A 25,637-nucleotide genomic window follows, 5' to 3' on the forward strand; every position below is an offset into this window, starting at 1 on the left:
GACCCACTGTCTGGGTCTTCTGGATTGCCACACAGCCCCTGACTGTCTTCTGGCAACCCCACCCTGAGTGCTGTGGTCACTCTGGAGCTCAGGCCCCTCCCTCGCGGCTGTGCCTGTCAGGTGAAGTGCAGACCCCTGCTTGGCGGCATAGACTCCTCTACCTGTGCTCTCTCTTCTCCCAGCCTGCTGCACTCTGCGCACACCTTGCACCAGGCTGTGTGAGAACCCTTAGGCTGCTTCATATCTCCAGCCTCTGCCTGCGTCTCCCTTGGCCTGGGCCCTTTCCCCTCTGAGGTCATGGCCTCCCCCATCGCGAGCCCTCCTGAAAGGTCTCCACTGCGCTGTGCTGTGTTTAGATACCAAAAAGAACATTTTGTACTTGTTTTTCATTGATTCTTAAACCCCCTGCTAGTATAGATTTATGTTCTCATTTCTAAATCGCTTATTCTCCTTTCTGCCTCTTCAGTCCGTGCATTGGAGGCCTCTAATTTATTATGTATCTCATTTATTGCATTTTTTAATTCTTCATGCTTATTTTTATTTTCCATTCTGTCTGTAGCCATAGTTTCTTTGATGTCCCCTATGTTTTTTTCAAGCCCAGCTATTAATTTTACCATTATTATTCTAAAATCTTGTTCAGTGATGCTGCTGATATCTGTTTTGAGCAGTTCATTAGCTGTCATTTCTTCTTGGAGTTTCTTTGGAGGAGAGCTCTTTCGTTTCATCATTTTAGTTAGCTTTCCGGCTCTTGTTGGTTTTAAAGACCTGTTAATGCTCTCTGCACCTATGAGCGCTGCTATATCCAAGAACACTCTTTGACTGTCCAGGGCCTATCCTTTCAGAGAGTGTTTTTTGAACGGTATCTCTTGGTCTCTCTTGTTGGGACCTTGGTTATTTTATTTTCCTATTCGTAGTGATATTTGGGACTCTCCACCTTGTGTACTCTGGCTTGTTTCTTGAGGTAGCCATTAGAAGGCTTTCTCAGTGGATTCTGCGTCTTTTTTCTCCCAATCTCTCAGGTTTCGTAAGGTTTCCAATGGCTTCAGATCTTTTCCGTGTGATGTATGGGCGCGAGTGCAAGTACGGAGCCCCTTACTTCTCCGCCATCTTGCCCCCTCTCCGATTTATGTTCTCATTTGCTTGGGATGTGGAATTCCAGAGCCGGCCCTCAGCCACACTCCTAGTAACAACAAGCGAAGCCTTTGCTCTTAACAATTAGTTTGAAAACTTGGATGCAAGATTATTAAATCCAGGGATTTTCAGTTTAGAAGGCTTTTGACCTAATGTTCTTGGTTCCCTGGCATGAAGAAACTGAAACATCTTTTGAGGTTTTCAGACAGAAAAGTGGCAAAATGGGCTTTCTGCCCACTCCTTATAAAGTGTGTGATGGTTGTTGTGTGTTTGTTTTGTTTTTAATCTAGAGCTTTTGCTTCTAAGTAGTTACGTACTCAGCAGTATTTAAGGAGAGAAGCAGACATGAAAGAGGCGAAGCCTGAGAGATGTGTGACTCCAGGCAAATGTTTGTCTTCTGACACACTTGTAGGACTTGGGTGGGGGACAGATATGTTTGTCTGTGCATTTGGAGATAATGTTCAGATGCCCCGTGAGCTGGAAAGTTCTGTTTCTTCTTTGTATGGATCCCATACTTGACTTTATCTAGCCTAGAAAAGCAGTTATCAAAGCCATGTGCCTTCCATGGACTGTCACTAATTTGGGCTCTTTCTCTCCACGGCCAGTGTAAGGTGCTTCAGGAAACAGGGGAAGCATGGACCTGCTGGGAAGGGTTTTCCAGGTTGTTAACAAGCAAACTTGTCTCCATCCACTGTCGCTTTGTGGACGCCCCTCCTCCCCCACAGACGGTCTTCCGGGCACTTCCTGTAACTAGTTCTGATCTATTTTTTCAGGGTTTTTTTTCCCCCTATTAATAATTTAAGAATGACTTTTGTTATCTGATACTGTGTCTAGAATACCCCTTTCCTGTTTTCACTGGTCATGAAGAGACTAAAAGTGTGCTTGTTGAGGACAGAATCGAGCTTCCGGCCCCAGTTGATGCCATGCTAACATTCATAGCTTGTCGCCCACCGCCTGTGACTGAGAAATTGTAAAAGGTTTGAATACACCATTCCATCTGGGCTCGCTCAGGCCGTATTTCTTTGCTTTTATTTGTGAGTGTGATTACATATCCCTTTTTGTTATTTAACTGGGGGGTTTTTATCATGTAAGCTCACATCTCTTTGCTTCTTTGTATGTCTCTCATACCACCACCCTAGAATCTAAGGAGAAAGTATATTTTTCTCCTCAAGGCATTCTAGTCATTTCCTAGTGAAAAACATGGCTATTTTCTTCCTCAATAGCAGCCATTTAAAATATATGTGAGCTTAAATATACTGAAGCCAGTATAGTAACATAAATTTGTTTGGCCATTTCATACGGGAAAGAGTGTCATGTTTTACTTATGTGTGGCTTTTTAATGGGTTCTTAAGGTACATATATACTTACTCAAATATTTACTAGTACTTTGACTCACAACATCTTTTTTTTTAATGTTTACTTATTTTTGAGAGAGAGAGAGAGAGAGACAAAGCGTGAGGGGGGTGGGTCAGAGAGAGAGAGGGAGACACAGAATCTGAAACAGGCTCCAGGCTCCGAGCTGTCAGCACAGAGCCCAACGCAGGGCCCAAACTCATGAACCATGAGATCATGACCTGAGTCAACTTAACCAACTCAGCCACCCAGGCTCCCCTCTGGCTCACAACATCTTCTAAGTACTCATAAGTCAAGGAGCAAATGAATGCTGCAGATACTGTAAGGTGATGTATATGATTATATAAAGCAAGAATGGCAATTGCAATTTACAGTTGCAAAATGATTGTATAGATGTTCACTTCTTTATATATGAACATATAAATATATTTCTGTATGTACTAAATATATATTTCTTTGTATATTAATATATTTCACTTGGTTCTCTTCCTTCTGTGGCTTGGTTTCCCCCCAAACCAGAGCCAGGGACAAAGGCATGCATGCAGGAAGTTTATTTAGGAAGTGGTCGCAGGGAACAGCCGTGAGAGACCGGCAAAGGCAGCAGGGAGGCTGAGGCCTGTCCAGACCTGGACTTGGTTGGTCACTGCTATGACGGTGACCAGTGACAAACCCCACAGTGACCTTCTGTGGGTCTGTAGGAAATGTGTTTCAAGACCGAACCATCCACTCTCCACCCGTGGCAAAGAAGGGAAGGCTCCCATCCCTCTGGGCAAGGATAGCCTCTAGGGCATCGGCCGTGTCACACCTTAGGGATGCTTGCAGGTGCCCTGGAGAGGCTGGGGTGGCATCCCCAGCCAGCTTGGGGTCCTACACTGGCCCCGCCAGGCCTGGGTGTGGTTAGAGGAGGTGTTCTGGAGACAGCAGTGTGGTGCTCCGGCCCGACTCCCAGATGAGAAAACTGAGGTCAGAGCCTTCCTGTGCTTGGCCCCCACAGTGCCACAGACCAGAGCTGCCGAGACGGAGGGTGAGGTCAAGACGCAGTGGCACCCGACTCGTGTCGCATGGGCTCCTTGGGTGGAGCCCAGGCAGCAGCGGTCCTGTGTAGTGGGAGCCTGGAACCTGCTGACGTCGAGCTGCAGGGAGAGCTGCCCTTGGGAGCAGCCATTCTGGGGATGACAGTGCCTGAGACCCTGGGGAAAGGGCGTGGCTGGAGGCCAGAATGCCAGGCACCATCCCCGCGACCCCCAAGCCTGACAAGGGTGTAGCCGCTGAAGCCACTGAGAGCTTCACTTCCAAAGTCAGCAAACCCTGTCCACACATTAGACATTTGGCAGACCTCTGCGCTGTCTAGTTCTCGGGATATTTTGTTCTCAGCTCATGAGATACCGGTGACGCTTCCTGGAGGCAGAGAGGGAATAGAAAACTATTCTCTTCTTTATGAAGTGAACCGAATTATCAGCGATTGCAATGGAAACTGCAATTGCTGTTGCAATTCCGTTCTGGGGATGAGATTGATGCATTTTTCTACAGTGTACTGGAGATTTCTTTTTTAATGAAACCAGCATGTTCTTGCCTCTCTAAAAATTAAGGTGCACTGAGAGAAAAGATGAAATAAGCCAATATTTCAGTGTCTTTCTTTGGCAGATAGTACCTTTGAAAAAGTGTATTCACAGACATGCATCTACATAAACACACGTATGTCCTCATGTGTAGAGATAGAAAGATACAAATGTATGCATTTTCACTCCTCTCTGGCATAATAGGCTGTCAAAAGCTGAGGGGAGAAGGGCTTTAGAACTCAGTAATACTGTCTCTCACTTAATGAACCAGGGTACCAGGGCCTGGATTAGCTCTCAGCGGAGTGAAGATTAGCACCCTGCTTGCCCAGGGCCGCGTCCTGCACTCTCACCACTGCACTGATGTTCCTGTGCTCAGCTAAAAAAAACATGCCCCCAGATGTTTCCACTGTTACTTTTTCACTTCTGCCACGAAGGATTCAGATCCCAAAGCTTGTCTACGACTTTTGCCTGCCCTGTTTCTGCCGCCTCTTTCCGTATTCAGGTGGCTTTGCTGAAATCCTGTAGAGATTTCTAGGGACAAGACAGAGTGATCGTCTTTGTAGTAGGCTTCTTTTTTTCTTTTACTAGCACAGTTCCTATGCAGGTGTCTCGGAAAGGAGGGAAAAGACTGGAGGAATTTAAATGACTTTTGTCTTACAGATACTTCAAAGGCAAACTACTTCTTTAAAAAGAAGTCTGGAAGCCTCTGTAGTCTCTTTCACAGAAAGGTTGGGGACAGGGATTTGGGAATGCAGTGGGCATGCCTGGGGAGTCCCAGGACTGGGCCTTGAGCGCCCTGCTCAGTGTTGCCACATCAGAGCAGACCGTCAGCCAAGCGCTCTGCTAGCAAGCCCAAAGCTGGAGAGAATTTTGGGGAGAAAACACTGGAAACCTCTCAAAGGACACTGCATCGGTTTGCATGAGAATTTAGCAGTAAAATATTTCACCTTCTGTATATGATTGTACCACTGACACACTGTCAGCAAGATGTATTTTTATGGTATTTTCTCACTGTGGCTGATAGCTGTCTTCTGAACTGTTTCATATTCTCACATCAGTGTGGCTACTGTGGATTAACGTAAATGGAGACTATATATATTTGTATACTTTCTTCACCGATTTGACGTTTCTGTGAGCAAAGCATGATGGGGCCTTGTGTGTACAGTTGGGGAGGGCTGTGCAAGTTTCCTTCTGCGTCTTCTGCTAAGGTTGAACAAGGCCCCCTGAACCACACACGACAGTTGCTGCAGTAGTAATCCTGGGAAATATTTAGGCAAGTGTGTTTTCTTCATTTTGATTTTCCTTGTCATAAAGCTGTAGCTGCAGCTTTTTTAATTTCATGATTTAATAGCAGCTCAAGTTCACATTTTTCTGAACCATTTAGGAGGGAAAGTGTACCTCTCCTAAAGTCTGATATTAGATTACCTCTCATTTGACCTCTGGTTCAGTCTTCATTCTCACGAGCTTTTAAAGCTACAGATTTTCATATCTATTGATGTACTTCAGTGGCCTGTGTGCACGTGCTTTACGAAAGTGCACACTTACCTGAGCTTTGTGGGAGCAAAGGAATCACCCTTTTTTTTTTTCTTAACTCACATTAGAAAATACAAATTGTTTAATTAGACTACGTTAAATTTTTAAAGCTGAACATCAGTTTTTAAGGCAGCAATGCATTTCTGAAATGTTATTTATTTTGAGAGAGAGAGAGCATGCACGAGGTAGGCAAACGGGAAAGGAAGGAGGGGCAGAGGGAGGGACAGAGAGAATCCCAAGCAGGCTCCATGCTGTCAGCACAGAGCAGATGGAGGGGCTCAGTGTCACCAACCGTGACCATGAGATATGACCTGAGCAGAAACCAAGAGTGGGATGCTTAACCGACTGAGCCGCCCAGGCGCCCCAGCAGTGATGCATTTTTAAGCATGTTAGCAACTTATTTTAAATCTGAGCAACAGTAATTTTTTTTTCTAATCAACCACAGTACAGCAAAAACAAGGTAATAGTCAGTGCCCAAATTATGTGGCAAGACAGAATAGTAAGACTTTTTTTTAAACTAATTTTAAGTGTTCCTTCATTTCTTGATCTGAAATTTGATAAGAAGTGTATTAAGTATATTTCAAAGTATTTTCTGTCCACCTCTGAAATGTTGACAGCCAAGTGGGACTGCTGTTCTCTTTGGAAGGCCAGACAAGAGCTCTGAGTACATTCCCCTTCTGTCTGTGGCTCGCAGTGCAGGGAAGCTGTTCCAGAAGCCACACACACAGTGCTCTGGGCACGGCTGCACTTTGACTCCGGGAGAACGGAGCCTCAGCTGGGAACTGCAAATAGTGATTATGACTTTGGACAAATCAGTGAGCTTCTAATTATGTCTTCCAAGGCCTGCTGACCTGAAATAAGAGAGTATCTTGCTACAAAATATATGTTGTTCCAAACTTCTCTTTTACAAAATACCAGTTCAGGGATGATGCTTCTGATTCATTTTTGGAGGGAGTTTTATTTCCATCTTTTGTTTCAAGGGCATACCATTCATATATTGGGGGAGTCACTTTCTCTCCAGTTGTTGAGTAAGAACAGATAAGCAAAATCTGGCCATAAAATGAAGGTGTCACTGCTTCATATGGAGTTTAAATGTATGTTATTCTATTTCTGTACAGCTACGTATTCTAAAGTAACTTTTGCATAGAGTTTCAGTCTAAGAAGAAATTCTTTTAAATAAAGGCACCGATATGGCATATAGAAGTATATACTGTGCAGTATAATAACCTCTCTTACATACTAATGCTGTATGTAAAGTCTGTCGATCTGTCCAAATAAAGAGGACTTGAGATATGTTTTACAGCCAATTCTATGATTCCAGATTGAAACCGCAAAATAACATTCCTTGATGAGCACTTTCCACTAGGTCCTTTCTCATAATAGAATGATTATTTTGATTTATCAGTGTTGCTCTTTGGGAGCTGATTTGATGTGTTAATGTACTGCAATTCAGTATATAAAAATAACAGAATAGATTGCCGGTAAAATGGAATGCTGTCACAAGCAGCAATGAGCAAAAAGAAGTCACGTAAAAGAATACTTATTACGTGATCCCATTTACATCTGGTTCAAGAATAGACCAAACCTGCTGATGGTGACCCAAGTCAGAGTGACGATCGTGGTGGGGGCTGTTGTGGGGGAGCAGAGTGGGCACAAGAAGTCATTAACGCGAGAGGAAAGAAGCAGGAGGGGAATTTCCGGGGTGCTGGAAATATCTTATATCTTCACCTTGAAGTCAGTTACATGAGTAAATTCATATTTTATAAGTTCACGAAGCTGTCGACTTAAGATTAGTACACTTTTTATACTCCTCTGAGTTTTAGACCTCAATTTTTTTTTAAGGAAGGGATCTTAAAAATGAAATGTTTGACAAATTTTGCTGTGACACCATGACCCTTACTTGTTGTGAGTGATTTTATTTACATCTGTGTGCAGCTTTCATCTGGTTGTTCCTAAATACTGCCTTAAAAAGTGAACTTTGAAAAAGCAATTTCACAGCGACTGCAGAGAGCTATAGATTAAACTGTTCCAGCTGCTCAAAGAGGGTTAAAAGTATTCAGTTAGGTAAATTAGTAATTTAACATTCGGAAACTCAATTCTTTCCGGATCAAGCATAAAAGGCATTTGCTCTTGGAAGACCAAGAAAGAATTCATGCAGTTCCCATTAGTCTAAAAATAAATAATAAATAAATAAATGTCTGAGTCATGGGTTGCATTTTGTTGAAGTTCAGTGGCTTCAAGTGTAGGAAGAAAATGATTTATTCTCTGAGTAGCTGAGCCACCCATCACCCATTAGAATGAATACAAAATTACTCTGACAAAAGTAAAATACATGAATTTGTCCATAGAATTTAATCACGGTTTAAGTTATCCCAGTTCAAGTATTTCCTGCTTGAGCAACCTGATAAAAACCTGAGTAGAATAGCTTTGTGTTGCATTAAAGTGGGGAAGAGGTGGTGATTTTTGTGAATTTATCATGGATTGCCATGCTGGTACAGATTTGGAGACTTAATACACATAAGGCTGTGAATTCTAGCTCAGCTACTAGCTACCAAGTCAACTTTTTTTTTTTTAACCTCACATATCTCATTGGCAAATCAGGTTTGTAAATACCCTCCTGAGCTATGTTGGCATGAAAACTGAATGAAAGAAATTAGCACAGTTCCCAAACTGTCTGCCAAGGTACCCTGGGTCCCTGCAGCGAACTCCTAGGAGCAGTGAGAGGTAGTTTAGTATTCAAGGGAAACCCAACAGTACTTAACATCTATCAGCCACTAGAAAATTAGTATTTCAAAGTAGCATGCAGTTTCAACGCTATTGGATTATGCCTCTGTGTGAAGCTGGGTGTTTGGTGGTTGCTGCTGAAAGAGGTGAGTGTGGCATGAACATCAGCATGGAATTTGAAATGAGGTGGGCGGTGTCCAGCTGAGCCGTGCCTGACTGACAGGTACACCCCACTGGTAAACAGTTGGAGTTACTTAAGGTTTAGAACGTCCTTATAACATCTTGCATATGATAGGGTGCACACTCAGTCTAACCTCTTTCCTCCCTTCAGTCCACATATTGTCTTTAATTGCGGTCTCTCTAATTTCCGATGTTTATTGTGAAATCAGTAAATTGATAAGACCAATACTTGACTACTCCTAACTTCTGAAAACATTAACAAAAACAGGCCTGTTTCTTGCAAGCTGGTTGGTGGGCGCCATGTCTCCTTCCCAGCTTTCCAAAGTGTGCATGCTGCATCCTAGCGTGCTGCAGAGGGGCGTCCTCAGAGCAGCGAGCCTGCTCCGCAGGGTAGCACGGCCGCCTTGGCCCGGTGCGATTTTGGTCGTGTAGGGCTAGCTGAAGGACAGAATGGTCCAGTTTCACAAAGTATGGTGGTCCATTTCTGCATGTAATTTATAGTTTGCATGCCTGCCTTTCTCACTTGTTGAAAATTGAACTACTTTTATAACATGCAGAAAGGCCAAATTTACTTGAGCACCGAAGCAGTTTGGGAAGTAACTTCTCAGTGTGATTCTCCAAATGCTTGTGGTAAAAGTACAAGGGACTTGAATCATTTTCCCATAATTAGTTTCAGTTCTGGAGGTCTGCCCCTTCTCCCTAACCCTACTGCCTTGCATGCATGTCTCTTCCAATGGAAGCTAGTGGAAAATTCCTATCCCCTTTCACTCCATTGCCACGAGTTATAAAAAGCATGTCATTCAGAACTGACTTTTTCTTCTGCATGCTTGAATTTTTATTCACAATTTAAAGGGGAAAAATTATTTCAGGAGTTATTTCTCTTTCAGTGGGGTGAGAGGCCCAGCATCGCTTTGAGCCACCATAGATTGCCTGACTCTAGGGGTCAACCGTTTATATCAAGGAGTGCTTTTTGAGTGATGGGTACATGCTGATGTCGCACACCTCCACCTCCTTTTCATACGTATGGTGGCACTCATTCACACAGGTGACCTAACGCACGTCTTCACTGACTGTTGCAGTGTGAACAAGCTCACATGCAAGTGAGAAAGAGGCAGTGGGAATGAGGGCTGAGAGGGCACAGGAAGTGGGGATGAGAGGTGAGAGGGCACAGGAAGCGGGGATGAGAGGTGAGAGGGCACAGAAGTAGGAATGAGGGGTGAGGGGGCAGAGGAAGTGGGAATGAAGGATGAGGGGACACAGGAAATGGGACTGAAGGCTGAGGGGGCACACAGGAAGTAGAGTGAGGGAGCACAGGAAGTGGGAATGAGGGATGAAGGGGCATAAGAAGTGGGACTAAGGAGTGAGGGAGTACAGGAAGTGGGAGTGAGGGGCGAGGGGGCACACAGGAAGTGGGAGTGAGGGGCCAAAGGAAGTGGGAGTGAGAGGCGAGGGGGCACGCAGGAAGTGGGAATGAGGGGCGAGGGCACGCAGGAAGTGGGAATGAGGGGCGAGGGGGCACGCAGGAGGTGGGAATGAGGGGCGAGGGCACACAGGAAGTGGGAGTGAGGGGCAAGGGGGCACACAGGAAGTGGGAATGAGGGGCGAGGGCACACAGGAAGTGGGAGTGAGGGGTGAGGGGGCACGCAGGAAGTGGGAATGAGGGGTGAGGGCACACAGGAAGTGGGAATGAGGGGCGAAGGCACACAGGAAGTGGGAGTGAGGGCACACAGGAAGTGGGAGTGAGGGGCGAGGGGGCACACAGGAAGTGGGAATGAGGGGCGAGGGCACGCAGGAAGTGGGAGTGAGGGGCGAGGGCACGCAGGAAGTGGGAGTGAGGGGTGAGGGCACACAGGAAGTGGGAATAGGGGGCGAGGGCACACCAAACAGAAGGAGCAGGAGCAGAGGTTTTCCTGTTGTTAGGGTTTGTTTGTTTCAATCAAAGTGTGAGTCATCTTACCCTCATTTTTTAACCAAAAATCACTGTGGTTGCTGCTGTGATTTGGTCTTGACTCCTACAAGCCAGTGTAATTTTATCAGTGGTAGTGAATTCTTGAAAGCTTCCCTCAGCTGTAGAAATCTGGTTTCAAGCTAAAGTGGTCTAAATGCCAGCTTAAACTTTGTGGCTTAGCATCGTTGTTGAATCCTCTCAGCAGAAGGACCTACACTGGAGTTTTGGCTGCCCTGTGGGATTCAAATTATGAGTGGTTGGTTCCAGTGGAATCTTGGCCGTCTTTGGAGGGACTTTAGGAGTTCTCTGGCTGTAGGAGGTCAAAGTTAGAACATAAGCAAAGGTTTGGTCCAAAGTGCCTGTCCTGCCTCCCGGTATTTTTCGGGGATGGGTGGACCTCTTAATTGTTCCTCACCCCTCAAACCATTAGTCCCCTGGGGCATGGATGCCTTTGGGGAAAAAGTCAATGCCAGCCTGGGAAATTTAGTGGAAATCACAGTGATGAACTCAAAACTGGGCTGTGAATCCTTCTCCTAATCCTGACCCGAGTGGCCACCAGCTTTACTCTGGCGCACTTCAGAAAAGCAGCTCTGGGTGTTTCACGGCCCCTTTGCTTACATCTCTGTGGTCTCGCAGCTGCTCAGGACCCGGCCAGCCCCCACTGATGAGGAGCTGAGCTGTGGCCCAGAAAGCGCACCTGACACATTTTCATAATGGTGACCATAAATCATACAAATTGAAGCGTAATACTATTATAGAAAGATCTGCATAAAAGAAGGAAAAACCGTAGTGCTCCCAGAAGCAAGCTCTAATCTGGAAAACTGTTGTGTGTAGAACCATTTCTCCCTGATGAGGCTGGAAAGTTAAAGTCTTGTCAGCTAGGAGGTGAAGATTGGAAAGGTCAGAGAAAATGGTGGATGGATCCGTGACAGGCCCTTTGCTTTATCCCCACCCTATCTTCTTGTTAACCTCCGATCATAACTTTAAGGCATGTTATGTTGAGGAAAAGACACTCGTCAACATATTTTCTGAAGAGTAGATTTCATTAGAAGGCATATTAGTCTTGGAAGTCATTCACAAGAGGTTTAAGTCAATCCAACTGTATAGATTCCAAAGATAACAGCACAAGAAGAATAAGACATGGATGTGTCCAATTAAGAAGTGTTGACTTTCGTAGAAGAACACAATTACCCATCTATGGTAGTACAGTGGGTACATGAATTGTGTCACACTCATACCCTGAAACACTACACAGTCATGGAAAAGGGCACATTTTAATACAACAACATGGATAAATCACAGAAATAATAAGACCAAAAGAGTATGTGTTGTATTGCCCCAATTATAGCAAAATTAGCCTATAGCAACAGAGGGCTTAATCATGGCCAGCCTCTATGGGAAGAGATACAGTGGTGCCCCTTATCCCCAGGCACCCTCAGTGGAAGCCGGAAACCACAAATAGTACCAAGTCCTATATATTCTATGTTTTGTCCTATATATACATACTTATGAGAAAGCTTAACTTACAAATTAGGCACAGTAAGATATTAACAACTGGTACTCAAATAGAATAATTATAACAATATGCTGTTCTGAAAGTTATGTGAATGTGGTCTGTCCTGCTCTTTCAAAATATCTTAACTGTCTGGACTCGCCCCACCTGTGCTGACGTGAAATGGCAAAATGCCCATGTGACGAGATCTGGAAAAAGGGAAGAGCACAGGCATCCTGACTGAGCATTAGGCTGACACTGACCTTCTGACGACAGGTCAGGAGGAGCATCATCTGCTTCCGGGCTGTGGCCCAGCACAGTCTGAGGTGTGTCTAAGGCAGCAGTCTGAATAAATGCGAAGGCAAGGGCTGCCCTGTCTGTCCGCGTGTTGGGGAGTGCTGTGTATGTGTGACTAGAATCCGTTCCAGCTCTTTAGGGCTTATTTTGCCCATTCCTTATTCCTACATGACTGTCTCTGGAAGACTTACATTTCAGTTTTACTACGTTCACTTGCTTACTCAGAATCCCTTCCTGTGTCTGAAAACATAGCCAAGCATGTGCCATTGTCTTCAAATTTCACTGGCTGCCATCTTGCTGTAACCATGCATGTGTGTCTTGTCATGCCAGAGGATGGCAGCTACCGTGTGTGCTTATCCAGCCTCGTATGGAGGTTTTACTGTTCCTATCAGTGTGGGTTCCAGTCTTGAGGCTGAAAAAGCACAGCTTGGGAGGAGGTGGAACACTGCTATTAATCACAGGGCTTTGAAAGAAGACCTACTAGGTCCACAGCCTGGTATCTCTAGAGCCTCGCAAGTCACTTAACATCTCAGCACTCCCCCAGGGGTAAAATGGGAACAAGCGCGTCTACCCAAAGTGGTCTCACTCTTACCGGCGCTCCTCCTATCTGTGCTTGTGGGATTGCTTTGGGCATGACCATCGTGTGTGGTGTCAGAGTGGCAGGTGCTGGGGGGAGCCCTGGGGAGCCTGCCAGCTCCTGATCCACACACAGAGATGTGTCAGTTTGTGCTTAAATCTTTGGGAGATGTGTGTTCTTGTAAGAAGCTCTGAAGTAAAGAAACTTGGTTGTGGTTTTGCCAGGTATGTACCGTCTGATACCACTGTGAGCCTGAGTTTTTCTTCTAGAAAGGAGGAAGAGAGTATCTCCCTTAAATGGACTGTCACCACGTCATAAATGTGATGCGTGCCCGCTGTTATGATCCTGACAATCGGCAGCACTAACTCCTCTCTCATTTTCCAGCAACAGCTACATAGCACCGCCAACAGAGAAAACACGCCTTTCTTTGTAGTGGTCTCTGTTGACTGCTGTCACATGCACGGTATCCGTATTTTGCAAGAACTCTATAGACATCAAGTGAAAGATGTTGGCATCACAGCAATCAGCCCAAAGCCCCCTTGTTTTTGAAGAGCTCAGTGGTGACAGGTTATCTCCATGGCTGCTGTGGCTGACCTGTGTTGCTAATTTGGGATTTTGAATCACTTAAAACTGAAATGGATAGAGAAATGATTCCAGCTCTCTCTGAGTTGTTTATTCCACAAATATTTTCACTATTTTTTCTTTCTCATTCAGAGACCACTTGTTTGAATGGTAATGGCATTTTGGGGTGAAGAAGGGTAAAGGAAAATAGCATTCTGTAACGAAGTTAACTCTGTGTGTTGCAGCTATAAAACCATCATGGCTTGGAGCAGGCTAGACACGTAGTAATAAATAAGTTATATGTATTAAACATCATCCAATTAGAGGAAAAAGCTCATATGGATTTATTGTGTTATAACCCAGAAGGGAACCATAATTGAAAATTTGGACAATTAATCACACATTTCAGAATGACTAATGGTTATATGAAGGAATGTTATTCTGATTGATCTTCATTTTTTAACTGGTAACCTAATTATCCCAACCATCACTGCTTTTAAGAGCATTTTACAGTTACAGTTAGGTTAAACTGATTTGTTTAGAAATTCCTGTTAGTAACACTTGAGTAAGTTAAAATGGGAAAAGTTCAAAAAACTTTTAGTGAATTTAACAATCTGTTTCTTCGTAACTAAAAATAATAAAGAATTTCAGGGGTGCCTGGGTGGCTCAGTAGGTTAAGCATCCAACTCTTAGCTTGGCTCAGGTTGTCATCTCACAGTTCATGAGTTCGAGCCCCGTGCTACACTCTGAATGTACTACATGGAGCCGGCTTGGGATTCTCTCTCTCTCTCTCTCTCTCTCTCTCTCTCTCTCTGTCCCTCCCCCATTTGCCCTCTCACTCTCTCTCACAATAAATAAACTTAAAATAGTAAGGAATTTCATACATATTCACCAAAGGTTAAGAATAAATAATTAGCTTGTGGTCAGAATTTGATTATTTGATGTTATTCAGCAAAATATCGTCTCTCAATCAGCATTTTTGCACCAGAATTTCTCATCAAGAACAGCAGTTTGCTTAGGGAAGTTTTAAGTAACATCTGTATGTAATAATTTTACGAGATTCTAAAGACTAGATAGTAGTTAATAAAACTCAAAGGAATATTCCAGTTATCTTCAGACTAATGTTTATAATTATTCAGAAGATAACCAAGAATTGATAGTATCTGTTAATTCCACAAATCTAATGGCAGAGAAAATGCTTACAGGAGCCCAGAGGAAATGATGCCTCTTAGGAATTTTAAATCTTTTTCCCCCAGACATGTGGGTTGACTAGTTAATTCCAGAATGTCCACTCAGAAGGCAATTTGAGACTGCCCTTTCATGTTCTTTAAGTTCCATTCTTCTTCTCTAAAAACAGAACATACAGAAGGGCAGCATTGCCTATAATGTATTGAAAGCTAAAGTGATAAGAAATACATTTAATAATAAAGTTTGATGGTTTAAATGGGCCCATAGCTTTATCTAGGAGCGTCATGGATGGAGCAGTTAGGTAGGGCAGTTAAGGAGAAGATGGGGGGACAGTTTCAGAGCAGGGTGTTTCTAGAGAGGCACTCAGCCGTGTGGCCTAAAGACTCTTTACATACACACTTGCAGTGGTACCTTTCCATGTTGAAAAAGATGTTCATTGTCTTACAAAGTGAAGATGCGCTTTGAGGTGTACAACTCAAAGGTATAAAAGTTAGATCATTTAATCTGTTAAGAATGAGTGGAATTGTCATCTTTAATGTGAGATATTGTACAGATCTTGTTCACTGTGTTTTTGGTATTATTAAAATTAATTATAATCCCTGCAGTAATGTAACATCATTTTATTTGAAACAAATAAAACCCTTAATCCCTTAAGGTCCCTGCTGCAGGTAAGAAAACCTTTTGTTTCTGAAGGTGCACTGTGGAGGTTTTGGCCAGTTAACTTAGTTGCATAAGGCAAGGGGTCACGAACCAAATGCATCGTTAATCATGCTTTAAAAAAAAAAAAGGAAAAAGTCATTTACTAAGTGAAAGAAGGCATTTTGAAAAGGCTACACACTGCACGATTCCAGCTCTACCACATTCTGCAAAAGACAAAACTGTGGGCACGGTAAAAAGATTGGTGGTTGCCAGAGATTTGAAGGAAGGGAGGGATGAATAGGTGAAGCAGAGGGTTTTAGGACAGAGAGACTACTGTTCATGACTATGACCCTGTAGTGGTGGATACATTTGCCCGAGCCTATAAAGGTACAACACCAAGAGTGAACCCGGATATAAACTGTGGACTCTGGGTGATAATGGTGTGTTAATGTAAGCTCATCAGTTGTAACAAAGGTACTATTTGGTGGGGGTCATTGATAATGGGGGAAGCTTCGCATGTGCGTGAGGGCAGTGGTTATATGGGAAATCTCTGTACCTTCCACTCAATGTTGCTGTGAACCTAAAACTGCTCTGAAAAAATTAGTCTTTTAAAGTCATTTACTACATATAAAAAGGAACAAATGAAATCATGAAAAACTGGTGTTCTGTAGCTTCAGCTTGCATGGGTTATATAGTTAATTAAACATGCAGGAAAGTGACTTCAAAGGCACGCTGGTCGAGGGGGCCCCTGGGTGGCTCAGTCGGTTAAGCGCCTGACTTGGGCTCAGATCATTATCCCGAAGTTCCTGAGTTCATCAGAATGTGCTGGTAGTGCAGAGCCTGCTTAGGATTCACACTCTCTGCCCCTCCCTTGCTCAGGGTTGTGCACACTCATGCTCTCTCTCTCAAAATTAATTCAAAATAAATAAATAGGGGCACCTTGGGTGGCTCAGTCAGTTAAGCATCTGACTTGGGCTCAGGTCATAACCTCACGGTTCATGAGTTTGAGCCCCACCTCCGACCCTGTGCTGTCAGCAGAGAGCCTGCTTCTGACTCTCTGTCCCCCCCTTCTCAAAAATAAACATTAAAAATAAATAAATACGGCATGCTTGACTAATGGTAACAGAATTGACTTCACGTGTAAACATGATTTATTTTATATTTAGATTTCTTTGAATCTAAATAGTTGGTTCCACTATATCTCTTCTTTTGGTGTAAAATGCCTTTATTCAAATTCAGGAGAACTTGAACGTGTCATTCCCTTTGCTGAATGGAATTCAGTTGGCTGAATTTCTGGGGCTGGCTTGGGCCAGAAATGAAACCCCTGAAATGGTCTCCTTTTTTTTCATCTCTTCCCTGTTCCTTCAGGATGGTGGGTCTTGAGGGGCTCAGAGCCTCTCTGGGCAAGGGGAGATAGTGGCTCCCATGGCCCTCTGCCACGTCTTAGAAGAAAAGGACCATCAGACTAACTGTCCTTCACAGAGTCCTACACAGTTCAGTAGGTTTTACTGAAGAGTGTGGCCTCCTGAATGTGGATTCATGAAATCAGACCATTTCACCACACATTTTTTTTTTCCTTTTTGCTTTGAACCTAACTACCACAATGTGCTTTTGGCTCCCAAAGCAGAAATCTCCAGTGTGGAGCGTCTTGAGCCCAATGCTAAGTACTAGTAACATCCAGAGGCTAATCTACAATTCAGGTGTACCATTCATTCCTGGAATTTGCTGGAACAATTATAATGAAGGTACTAATGTACATCCTGGCATATGTGGTACTTAAGACAGGGAACTGCAGATGAAAGGTTCTGTCACCAGTCCAATCACCAGATTAAGTCACCTTGGTGGGATGGCTCCTCTCACATCAAGACTGTTAATATGTGAACAAGTGATAAATATGGTCTAGATGGAATGTGACAAAATTATGAAACGGAAAGGTTGAATGCTTGCCTCCTTTTAAGACTTTATTAATATTCTCTACCTATAATAAATAACATGAATATTCAGTTATAATATGATGAAATATTTTCTAAGACCTATGTATCTTGATATCTTTTCCATTAAAAATCACCATCGTCCGCCAAAAAAAAAGTAACATTACATGTTAAATAAATAACACGTTATATTCTTAACATATATGCTTAATTGATAGTTTTTAAAATATTAAATATCAGATACAACTACTTGGTATTGTCAGGTTAACATAAAGATTCCCCAAGCAATTCACAGATTGTGCAAAGTGGCTCAAAGGGAGGATTGAGGCTGATTTTGGAGCAAAAGTAATTACTGGCCCACGCTCCCCTCAGGGCTGGTCCCACAGAGGTTTTAATTAGGTTCTAGTTCAATAGGGAAGATAATGGTTGTGGCTGGTTGAAGGAGGGAGGATGGTAAAAGGATTAGGCGCACTCCTCAGGGGATTTTAATAGGGTTTCACATCTTCCATCAACCTCAACTGGTGCCGGTGCCGTGCCAAGATTAGGATAAGAAAGAAAGGTGGTTTCATGGGGAAATATCTAATTAAAATATTAATTTGAAGACAGCTGGTAGACCTGACTCAGAGTTTAGGTGGCAGAGGAGAATTCATCCCTCTTTTTTTTTTTCAAATCATACATTAAAAAGTCATTTTAATCCCAGTCAATGTTGAAACTTTAATTCTAATACACTATCTGTGAAAATGATTTTTTAGTGTTTTGATTACATCAAATCACTGAGATTTATATTATTTTCTCATTTTAAACATCAATACCATGCTGACATCAAGGTGGTTTTGGTTATACCTCTCTGTAGAATGCCAGGTGACTTTAAAATCAGAGGACAGAGCAGTTCACACATTACCTTCCTGGGACTGAATTTTATATTGTCTGAGTGTCCAAGTGGTACTGTGAAATTCAGTACTTTGCCTTCAGGCAACTTCCAGAAAAGGGTTGTTACCATATGTATGGATATCAACCAAGTTATTTAACCTCTCAGACCTGCTTTCTTATTTTTTTTTTTATTTTTGTAATGCTTTTATTTATTTTTGAGAGAGAAAGAGCATGAACAGGGGAGGGACAGAGAGAGAGAGGGAGACACAGAATCTGAAGCAGGTTCCAAGCTCCAAGCTATCAGCACAGAGCCCAATATGGGGCTCGAACTCACAAACTATGAGATCATGACCTGAGCCAAATCAGATGCTCAACAGACTGAGCCACCCACGTGCCCCTCTTTTTTTATTTTTAATTAAAAAAAAAAACCCCACAAACTATCAAGTAGGTTTAAGTGTGTGTATTAACAATGTATACAGCACACATAAAAATAATCATAGATATCTAGGCACCTATATGTTTAATTAAATATTAAGGATGGTTATTTCAGAATGATGGAATTATATACAGTGTGCATCCTTTGTGTGCTCCCTTTTCTGTAGTAACCATGTATCACTTTGGTGATAAGGAAAAATGACCTTTTAGAAGCCGTTTGGATTGATTTTTCTTTTATGAACGATGTTTCCGTGGAACACGCAAACATGACACCTCTGCTCTCTAGCATTCCTGACCTCCTTTCCCGGTTTCCACACACTGCTTGTGTGTGCGCTTCACCACCTTCTGACACACGTTCTGCCGGGAATGCCATGGATTAATGTAGCCCGTGCCCGCCAGGGCGGGAACCTTAGTCGTCGACCTCGCTCCACTGATTTATTCCGAGCACCCAGAATGCTGCCTGGACACACAGAGGCTTTCAACAAATATTTGTGGAACAAATAAATGTACTTCAATGACTTCTGCCCAGCAGGGGTGCTGGGAGGAGGGCAGAGTGGCATTCACTCATTTACGTTAGTGAATGAAGAAATAAACTATATTCATATTCACTCCCACCTCCCTCAACAGTTTCCAGCCCCATGGAAAATTCTGGGTTTTGTCCAAGGAGGGGACATGCGTGCTTTTCCGTGTTTGTTTTCCTCTCTAGGTAATCCATACAAGATTTCCAAACTGCAAAGCGCATTGATACTATCTTGACCCGTGTTTATAAGTGATTAAAAAATAGGATTCTGTCTGCCATTCCTGTGTTCTAGAGATAGTCTTGGAGCAAAAAGGGCTAAGGTGCAGAAGTGCTTTAAAGTGACTCAGGGCTATCTGCTGGCAGTCCCTATTATATTACTACTGCTCCTCTAGTGACGCAAGTGTGACTGGAAAGTTGAGTGGCTCTCTTTTTATCAGAAGAATTCTAGAACACTTTAGGAGAAAAATCTTATTGTCAGGTTCATTCAAGTCACAGAAGGATGTAGTGAAAAGAGAGTACATATGTAACTTCTTAATTTATGCTTAATAAAAAATAAATTGTATTTTATAGGTACAGATGTATATAATCATGCATATGTACATGTTTATTGTAAGAGACACAGTGCGTTGCAGAGCTGACACTGCCATTAAGTAATACAGGTGTTCTGCAAGTTCTGACCACCTGATCTGAGAAACAATATCCATGATTCATTGCATATACCCTCTTGATCTCAATTCAGGAAATCCACGAAGCTGTGCTGGCCTGCTGTCGCTTGGTGGCCAGAGTATGGGGAGACATTAACTACCTTCTTTGTGTCAAAATGATCCTGCAGTAATACTGCCCAGCTCCTTATCTTGATTGAGCCCTCAAAGGTAGTGTCTCCCCCGGCCTCTTTCTCTCTCTCTCCCTCTCTCTCTCTCTCTCTCTCTCACACACACACACACCTTTACTTCACATTCTCCTTTTCTCCTTCACCTCAGTCTTCCAAATTTTGCTCTTTTTCCCTAAATAAAGTCCCTTTCTTTTAACCTCTTATCACGTCATTTGTGAGCCAAAAAAAGGTTCACATCATGTCACAGTGGCATAATGCCACTATACACAGTTTAAGAAAAAGGAAATTCCTGCATCTTCATATTAAATTTGTTACAGTAAAGGGCTGGTTTAAATCTCTTGGTTCTCATCTGGGAAAAAAGGCTGAAGATGAGGGAGAAGGAGAATTTACTTCCTGTTTTTTAATGGTTTGACCTGTTTATTTTACATTGCCCATAGATTACTTTCATAATATTTTTTTACATTATCCATATGGTGATAGGGTGGATTGAAACTGGTTTTCTCCTTCAATTATAAATATATAAAAGTTCAGTTATAGATGAAAATTGGCACTCTGGGCCAGCGTGAGCATATGAGCACCATTTATAAGGTCATTACTTCTTTCACGTTCCTGCACAGTAACTAACTGACTTATAGATAAACTGTTGCATCACAATCTGTTTGTAAACTATAAAGAGCTATGCTGACTAAAATAAATTAGGTTTCAAATTTTAGTATTTCAAATTAGGTTTCAAATCCAGGAGACCTTCTGGATTATCTAGTGTCTGAATAGGAGGTAGGATATTATAGAAGTGATGTACACAAGTCCATTTCCCACCTGTAGACTCTGCAGGCAAATAATCTTCTCTGCATAGAGTGGCGCCCACATAGTTCACGCAGCATGTCAGAGCCCTGTTTAATAAGCAGAGACTCCTTGGGACGCCTACGTGGCTTAGTCGGTTGAGCATTGACTTCGGCTCAAGTCATGATCTTGTGGTTCCTGAGTTCAAGCCCTGCGTCAGGCTCTGTGCTGACAGCTCAGAGCCTGGAGCCTGCTTCGAATTCTTTGTTTCCCCCTCTCTCTGCCCCTCCCCTGCTCATGCTCTGTCCCTCTCTCTCTCTCTCTCCAAAATAAATAAACATTAAAAAATATTTTTTAAAAAAATAAGCAGAGACTACTTGACCATGGAAAGCAAATAATATATATATATAGTATATATATAGTAAAAACTTAGTATATTTATATAAAATATAAAGTGAGCACATAATTGTACTATATGTTATATAATATATAATAAACATTATACTATGCCTGCATTTCCCAAAGTTAAATACATTGTGCTTCCCCTACCATAATGAAACTTCACTTATCTCTTCATCCCTTACTATAATGATGTTAATATATAATTAAATAACAATAGTGACCATTTCCTGCCATCTTAAATAGAGGCTCCCTGGGGCGCCTGGGTGGCTCAATCGGTTAAGCATCCGACTGTGGCTCAGGTCATGATCTTACAGTTCGTGGGTTCGAGCCCCACTTCGGGCTCTGTGCTGACAGCTCAGAGCCTGGAGCCTGTTTCAGATTTTGTGTCTCCCTCCCCCCCTGACCCCCCCCTGCTCGCTCGTGTCTCTCTCTCTCTCTCTCAGAAACAAATAAAACATTAAAAAAAATTTTAATAGAGGCTCCCTTCAGCTTCTCTAGATGCACAAACTTTGCTGCTCCTACTGAACATGGTCTTGTTTCACAATTTGCTGTGCCCCAGATACAGCCCCGGGAGCGGTCACCGCTCCTGCACTGCAAGCCCCAGCTTGTTTGTTTGTTTGTTTGTTTGTTTGTTTGAATACACAGCTAAGGAGTGTTTTGCAGTCACCAGATAAGACACACTCACACTCCCTCTTTGCCTCAGGGACGGGGGGCAGGCTGGGGGTCTGAGTGAGCCCGAGTTCATCACCATCAGCTCTTCCCATTGACAGCAACTTTGTTTTTAGGAGCAGAAGTGCATCGTTTCCCATGCAGCCCCTGAGAACAAGAGTTCTCATTACGCACTGAAAAGATATGTTAGTTTTAGAGAAAGAAAAGGACCTCAGTTCATGGGTACAGTGTTCAGCCTGTCCTTCTCTCACTTAAAAAAAAAAAAAAAAAAAATGACAGAGGAAATGTTTACATCCATTTAATAGGCATTAGCTTTATTTTTCATAACATTCTGTTTTAAAGCACAATAGACTTTGCAGTTGTTTATAAATTCGAGGTATTCATCAGTGTGAAATAATTGTTTATTTCCTTTCCCTATTTCCTCTTATCGGAAAAAAAAAAAAAAATACGTTCGGTCTCCAGGCAAGATAAAATCCACTTTGCTAAGTTATTTGTCAGTTTTTATAAAGTGAGTTTAATATCACTGGGGCAGAGGTTTAGAATAGTTGCAGGATTAGCAAGGGAATATGATACACAATGTTTTTTTTTAGGTCATTGTGTTGTATTTGGTAAAGGATCATGCTTGTATCTTATCCTGGTTTAACCACTAAGCAGAAAGTGAGCCCTCCCTGTATTGTTCATTCATATTACTCTGCACTCATTCAGAAGTCTCACACTTCCTTTGCCTGGCAGGTTAAAGGGGCAGCGTGGCATCTTTTGATAATGTGCAAAACAGCTTTCTTAGTCCAAGCTCCTTAGGCAATGCGAACCACTCAGGAGATGAACTGCTAGTCATCTGTCCTGAAATTAACCAGAAACTTGGTCTTATTTTCATTCTTAACAAGTTTTTTTTAATCTTAAAGGTTCCCCATCCCCCCCTCCCCACACACACACATACACCTTTATTTTTTAGTGTTGATCAGGGAGAAAAAGGAAATATGAAAACATTAAAAAAAACAAACCCACAAATAGCCCTAGAGGAAAGGAAACATGTGAAACAATGAAAAACAGAGGATTGTGCTTTTTCTCTCTGGGATAATCTAGCAATACGTGTTACAGACCGTGATGTTGAACCTTTAATCCTGTGGCTTTATCTGTCATGCCATTGTATATTATTTTCTCCCTTATGAGAAAAGCAGTGATTATTATCACAGGTGACAAAACACAGAAATAAAAAGCAAGCAGAGAGGTTACATTTAACCACTATAAACACGTGTCATATTTGCTTTCTTTGCTTTCATTCCCAGACCAGACCAGAAGCCTGTGAACAGAGTGGGCACATGCTGTCGTTTTCAGGTGCACAGCCCCGAGATAGGACAGGTGAGCAGGTGCTGAGCTGATGAAAAGATAAACACTAAGTCATTCTCGGTGATATTTAGCTAGCTAGCTAGGGAAAGAATCTACAATGCCATTGTGCCACTGTTCAAATATTTACTAATTGAACCTGGAAAGGAAAAAATGTTCTCTTCATGTAGAATTTCTTATCCTTTTCTTTCCTTAAACAGTGTCTCAAAGGTCTAAGGGAAGGGAGTTGTTTATCTAAGAAAGAAATATGAGCCTTGACTATGGAGTTTTCCAGGTATACTTACTGCGGGCTTCATTAAGCAAATGCAATTTAGCAATCTTGCATTTGGCAAAACATTCTTTTATGCTTCTTGACTGTTTATTTTAAGAGATGATTTACCAGTCGGGCAGATTAGAATGTTTACTATGGATGGTGTATCTTTCATCTCTCATGACGGCTATTCGCCCTGGCGTAACCACAGTGGGTGTAAGAAGGTTGTTGACCATGGGCATGACAATTTAAGAAGAAATAGGAAGTCAGAGCAAGAAGATATGTAGGATATAGTCTGTCTTTCAAGCAGTTGAACCTGTGCTGCTGTGTACTTGGTTTTTTAAGTGCGTGAGTGAATGAACAGCTTATGTTATGCACATCTGTGAATTATTGAAGATTTTAAAAGAGCATTTTACCATAGGAACCTTCTTAGGAAAAGAGGGAAACCTATAGGAGAATTAGCCCAGAAGGGCTGGTGCCTTCAAAGACAGTTAGTAATGAGTTGTGTATTGCACAGCGGGCCTTCCTGATGAGTGTCTGTTGTTTTCTGTCTCTGGACTCAAGCGCCTCCCTGGCTGCAGTGAACTCAGTGCTGAGTGCACTCATTCATTCCAGCTTAGACTCAAGTAATAGCTTGGTCGTTTCCTCTCTGAAGGTAGGGCAGCTAATGAGAAACACAGATCTGGAGCCAAGATCTATTCTAAGATTAAGATAAAGTATCCTAACAGAAAGTTGATGGAGAAATGAAAGACTGAGAATTCTTTCTGGGGCAAGGTCTTGAACCAGGCGAATTAGCTCATTCTGAGTAGAATAGTACCTTCTCTACTGTCTAAGCATTGTGACGTAATGCTTCGTCTTCGTAATATGTAAAGATTAACCTTTTTATACAGCTTGTTTAAACCTCCTTTAGACTGTATATATATGTGGTCCATATTAAGGAAAGTCTCAGGATGACTCTGGGTTTTGTATAAACGGCCCCAACATTTACATGGGAAAATGATCACTTGGGAAAGAAAAAAGTGAGTTTACAATATCCTGTTGTGGTTAAACCCTCTCTGAAAAGTCTGTGAAACTGGGTAGCACTGTAGCCGTGAGACTGTGACCATCTCGTCATGGCATAGCTGCAGCAAAATGCCCTGCGTACCCATCGCACCTGGGGTGGCCCTCAGCCTGCTGCCGCCGCTAAGGGGCTGGGTGCTGACAAACGCCCGACGCCTGCGCTTATACCTGCCCCGTTTGCCAAATGACAAGCCCTTCAGGGTAGAGCCCTCGGATTCTGAGAAACATTGAAGTCTGCTTTATTTAATTTCCTCTCATTTACCAAGAGTCGCAATCTATTTTAGTAAATAAATTCAGGAAATTGGTAAAGCACTTTACTCCATCCGTTATGTATCAGTAATTAACATGATTGTCACGTTTTTCCTGGCTCCCGGGCTGCAGTCGCTCCCGGCTTCCCTCTCCTGCCTGCAGCCCGTTTACAACATCCCTGGTAATGGGTGTTACTGAGTTCAAACCACTTACACAAACAACACAGCCTACACGTTTTGCAGAGAAGTACACTTCCTCCGCTTTATTAAATAAAGATTCCTAACTCAGATTTTTCTCTATTGATTCTGGCATTCTTCTCAGATAATCCTTTTCACTTTTCTCCCACGACTGCTTTACACCCTGGGACAGAGTAAAAGAAATGATAATTCATTCAAAGGCATTAGTCACCATCTCTCTCCTGTGCTAATCAGTTTTTTGGGTGCTTTGTTTTGTTTTGTTGGGGGGGGGTTGTTTTTGTTTGGGGGGTTTTTTTTTTTGGCCGTGAAAACTGAGCTGATCTTAACGAGCTTCCACTGTTCACCAAGTAAGAATGATTTCTTTTCCTACCTTCATTAGCCACTGGGTATTGTTTTCCATGATGTTCTCCAGCACTTGCAGCCTCTGCACGGAGTCGTCATAATCTAGTGGCGAGTCCCTCTGCACAGCGCCGGTCGCATAGGAGCTAGAAGAACGACAGTTGTCTGTCTCTGGCAGGAGGAAAGTGTAGCTGCAAGAGCCCTGCTGAACCTGATACTGCCTTCTCCCGATGCTGTCCATGCCTCTCCGAAAGTTGTTATAGGCTGCGGCCAGGACAAGATCACAGCTCAAAGTAAAGAAAACAAGCTGCCACATCCTCTCTTTCTTTCGGGAGTAAACCAGCGGCTCAGCAGACGTGAAGGCACATAGGAATCCCACGCCTAAGCCGCCGTCTCAGAGGCAGGGCTGCGCTGCCATGGCTTACGGTCCATCCGTGGCTGTCTCTTCCTTCCTTCTCCAGCAGGAACGTGCCTGCTGATGCCGGTCTTCCCTCCCGTTCTGCCGGTGAACTGTCAGATCGCAGTAGAAGGAGTAGCCCTGCTCGCTCCCGAGGGCTGTCTTCACTTCACAGATCAGG

The 25,637-nt window shown here is 42.9% G+C and overlaps 2 protein-coding genes across 3 annotated transcripts in view; one reads left to right on the forward strand and one right to left on the reverse strand.

Annotated features, from left to right (window-relative positions):
* ANGPT2 (angiopoietin 2) overlaps nucleotides 1-25,424 on the reverse strand; it is a 58,417-nt gene extending 32,993 nt beyond the window's left edge. For both annotated transcript variants that reach the window (XM_077754239.1, XM_077754238.1), the window contains exon 1: nucleotides 25,091-25,424. In XM_077754239.1, the coding sequence (XP_077610365.1) occupies nucleotides 25,091-25,375 (285 nt within the window). In that variant the 5' untranslated portion in view covers nucleotides 25,376-25,424. The remainder of the gene's footprint in view (nucleotides 1-25,090) is intronic.
* The window catches only part of MCPH1 (microcephalin 1), a 266,985-nt gene that overhangs the window by 160,381 nt on the left and 80,967 nt on the right, over nucleotides 1-25,637 (forward strand). The window lies entirely within an intron of this gene.

The sequence above is a fragment of the Crocuta crocuta genome, unplaced genomic scaffold, assembly GCF_008692635.1.
Source record: "Crocuta crocuta isolate KB4526 unplaced genomic scaffold, BGI_CrCroc_1.0 scaffold1635, whole genome shotgun sequence".
NCBI lineage: Eukaryota > Metazoa > Chordata > Mammalia > Carnivora > Hyaenidae > Crocuta > Crocuta crocuta.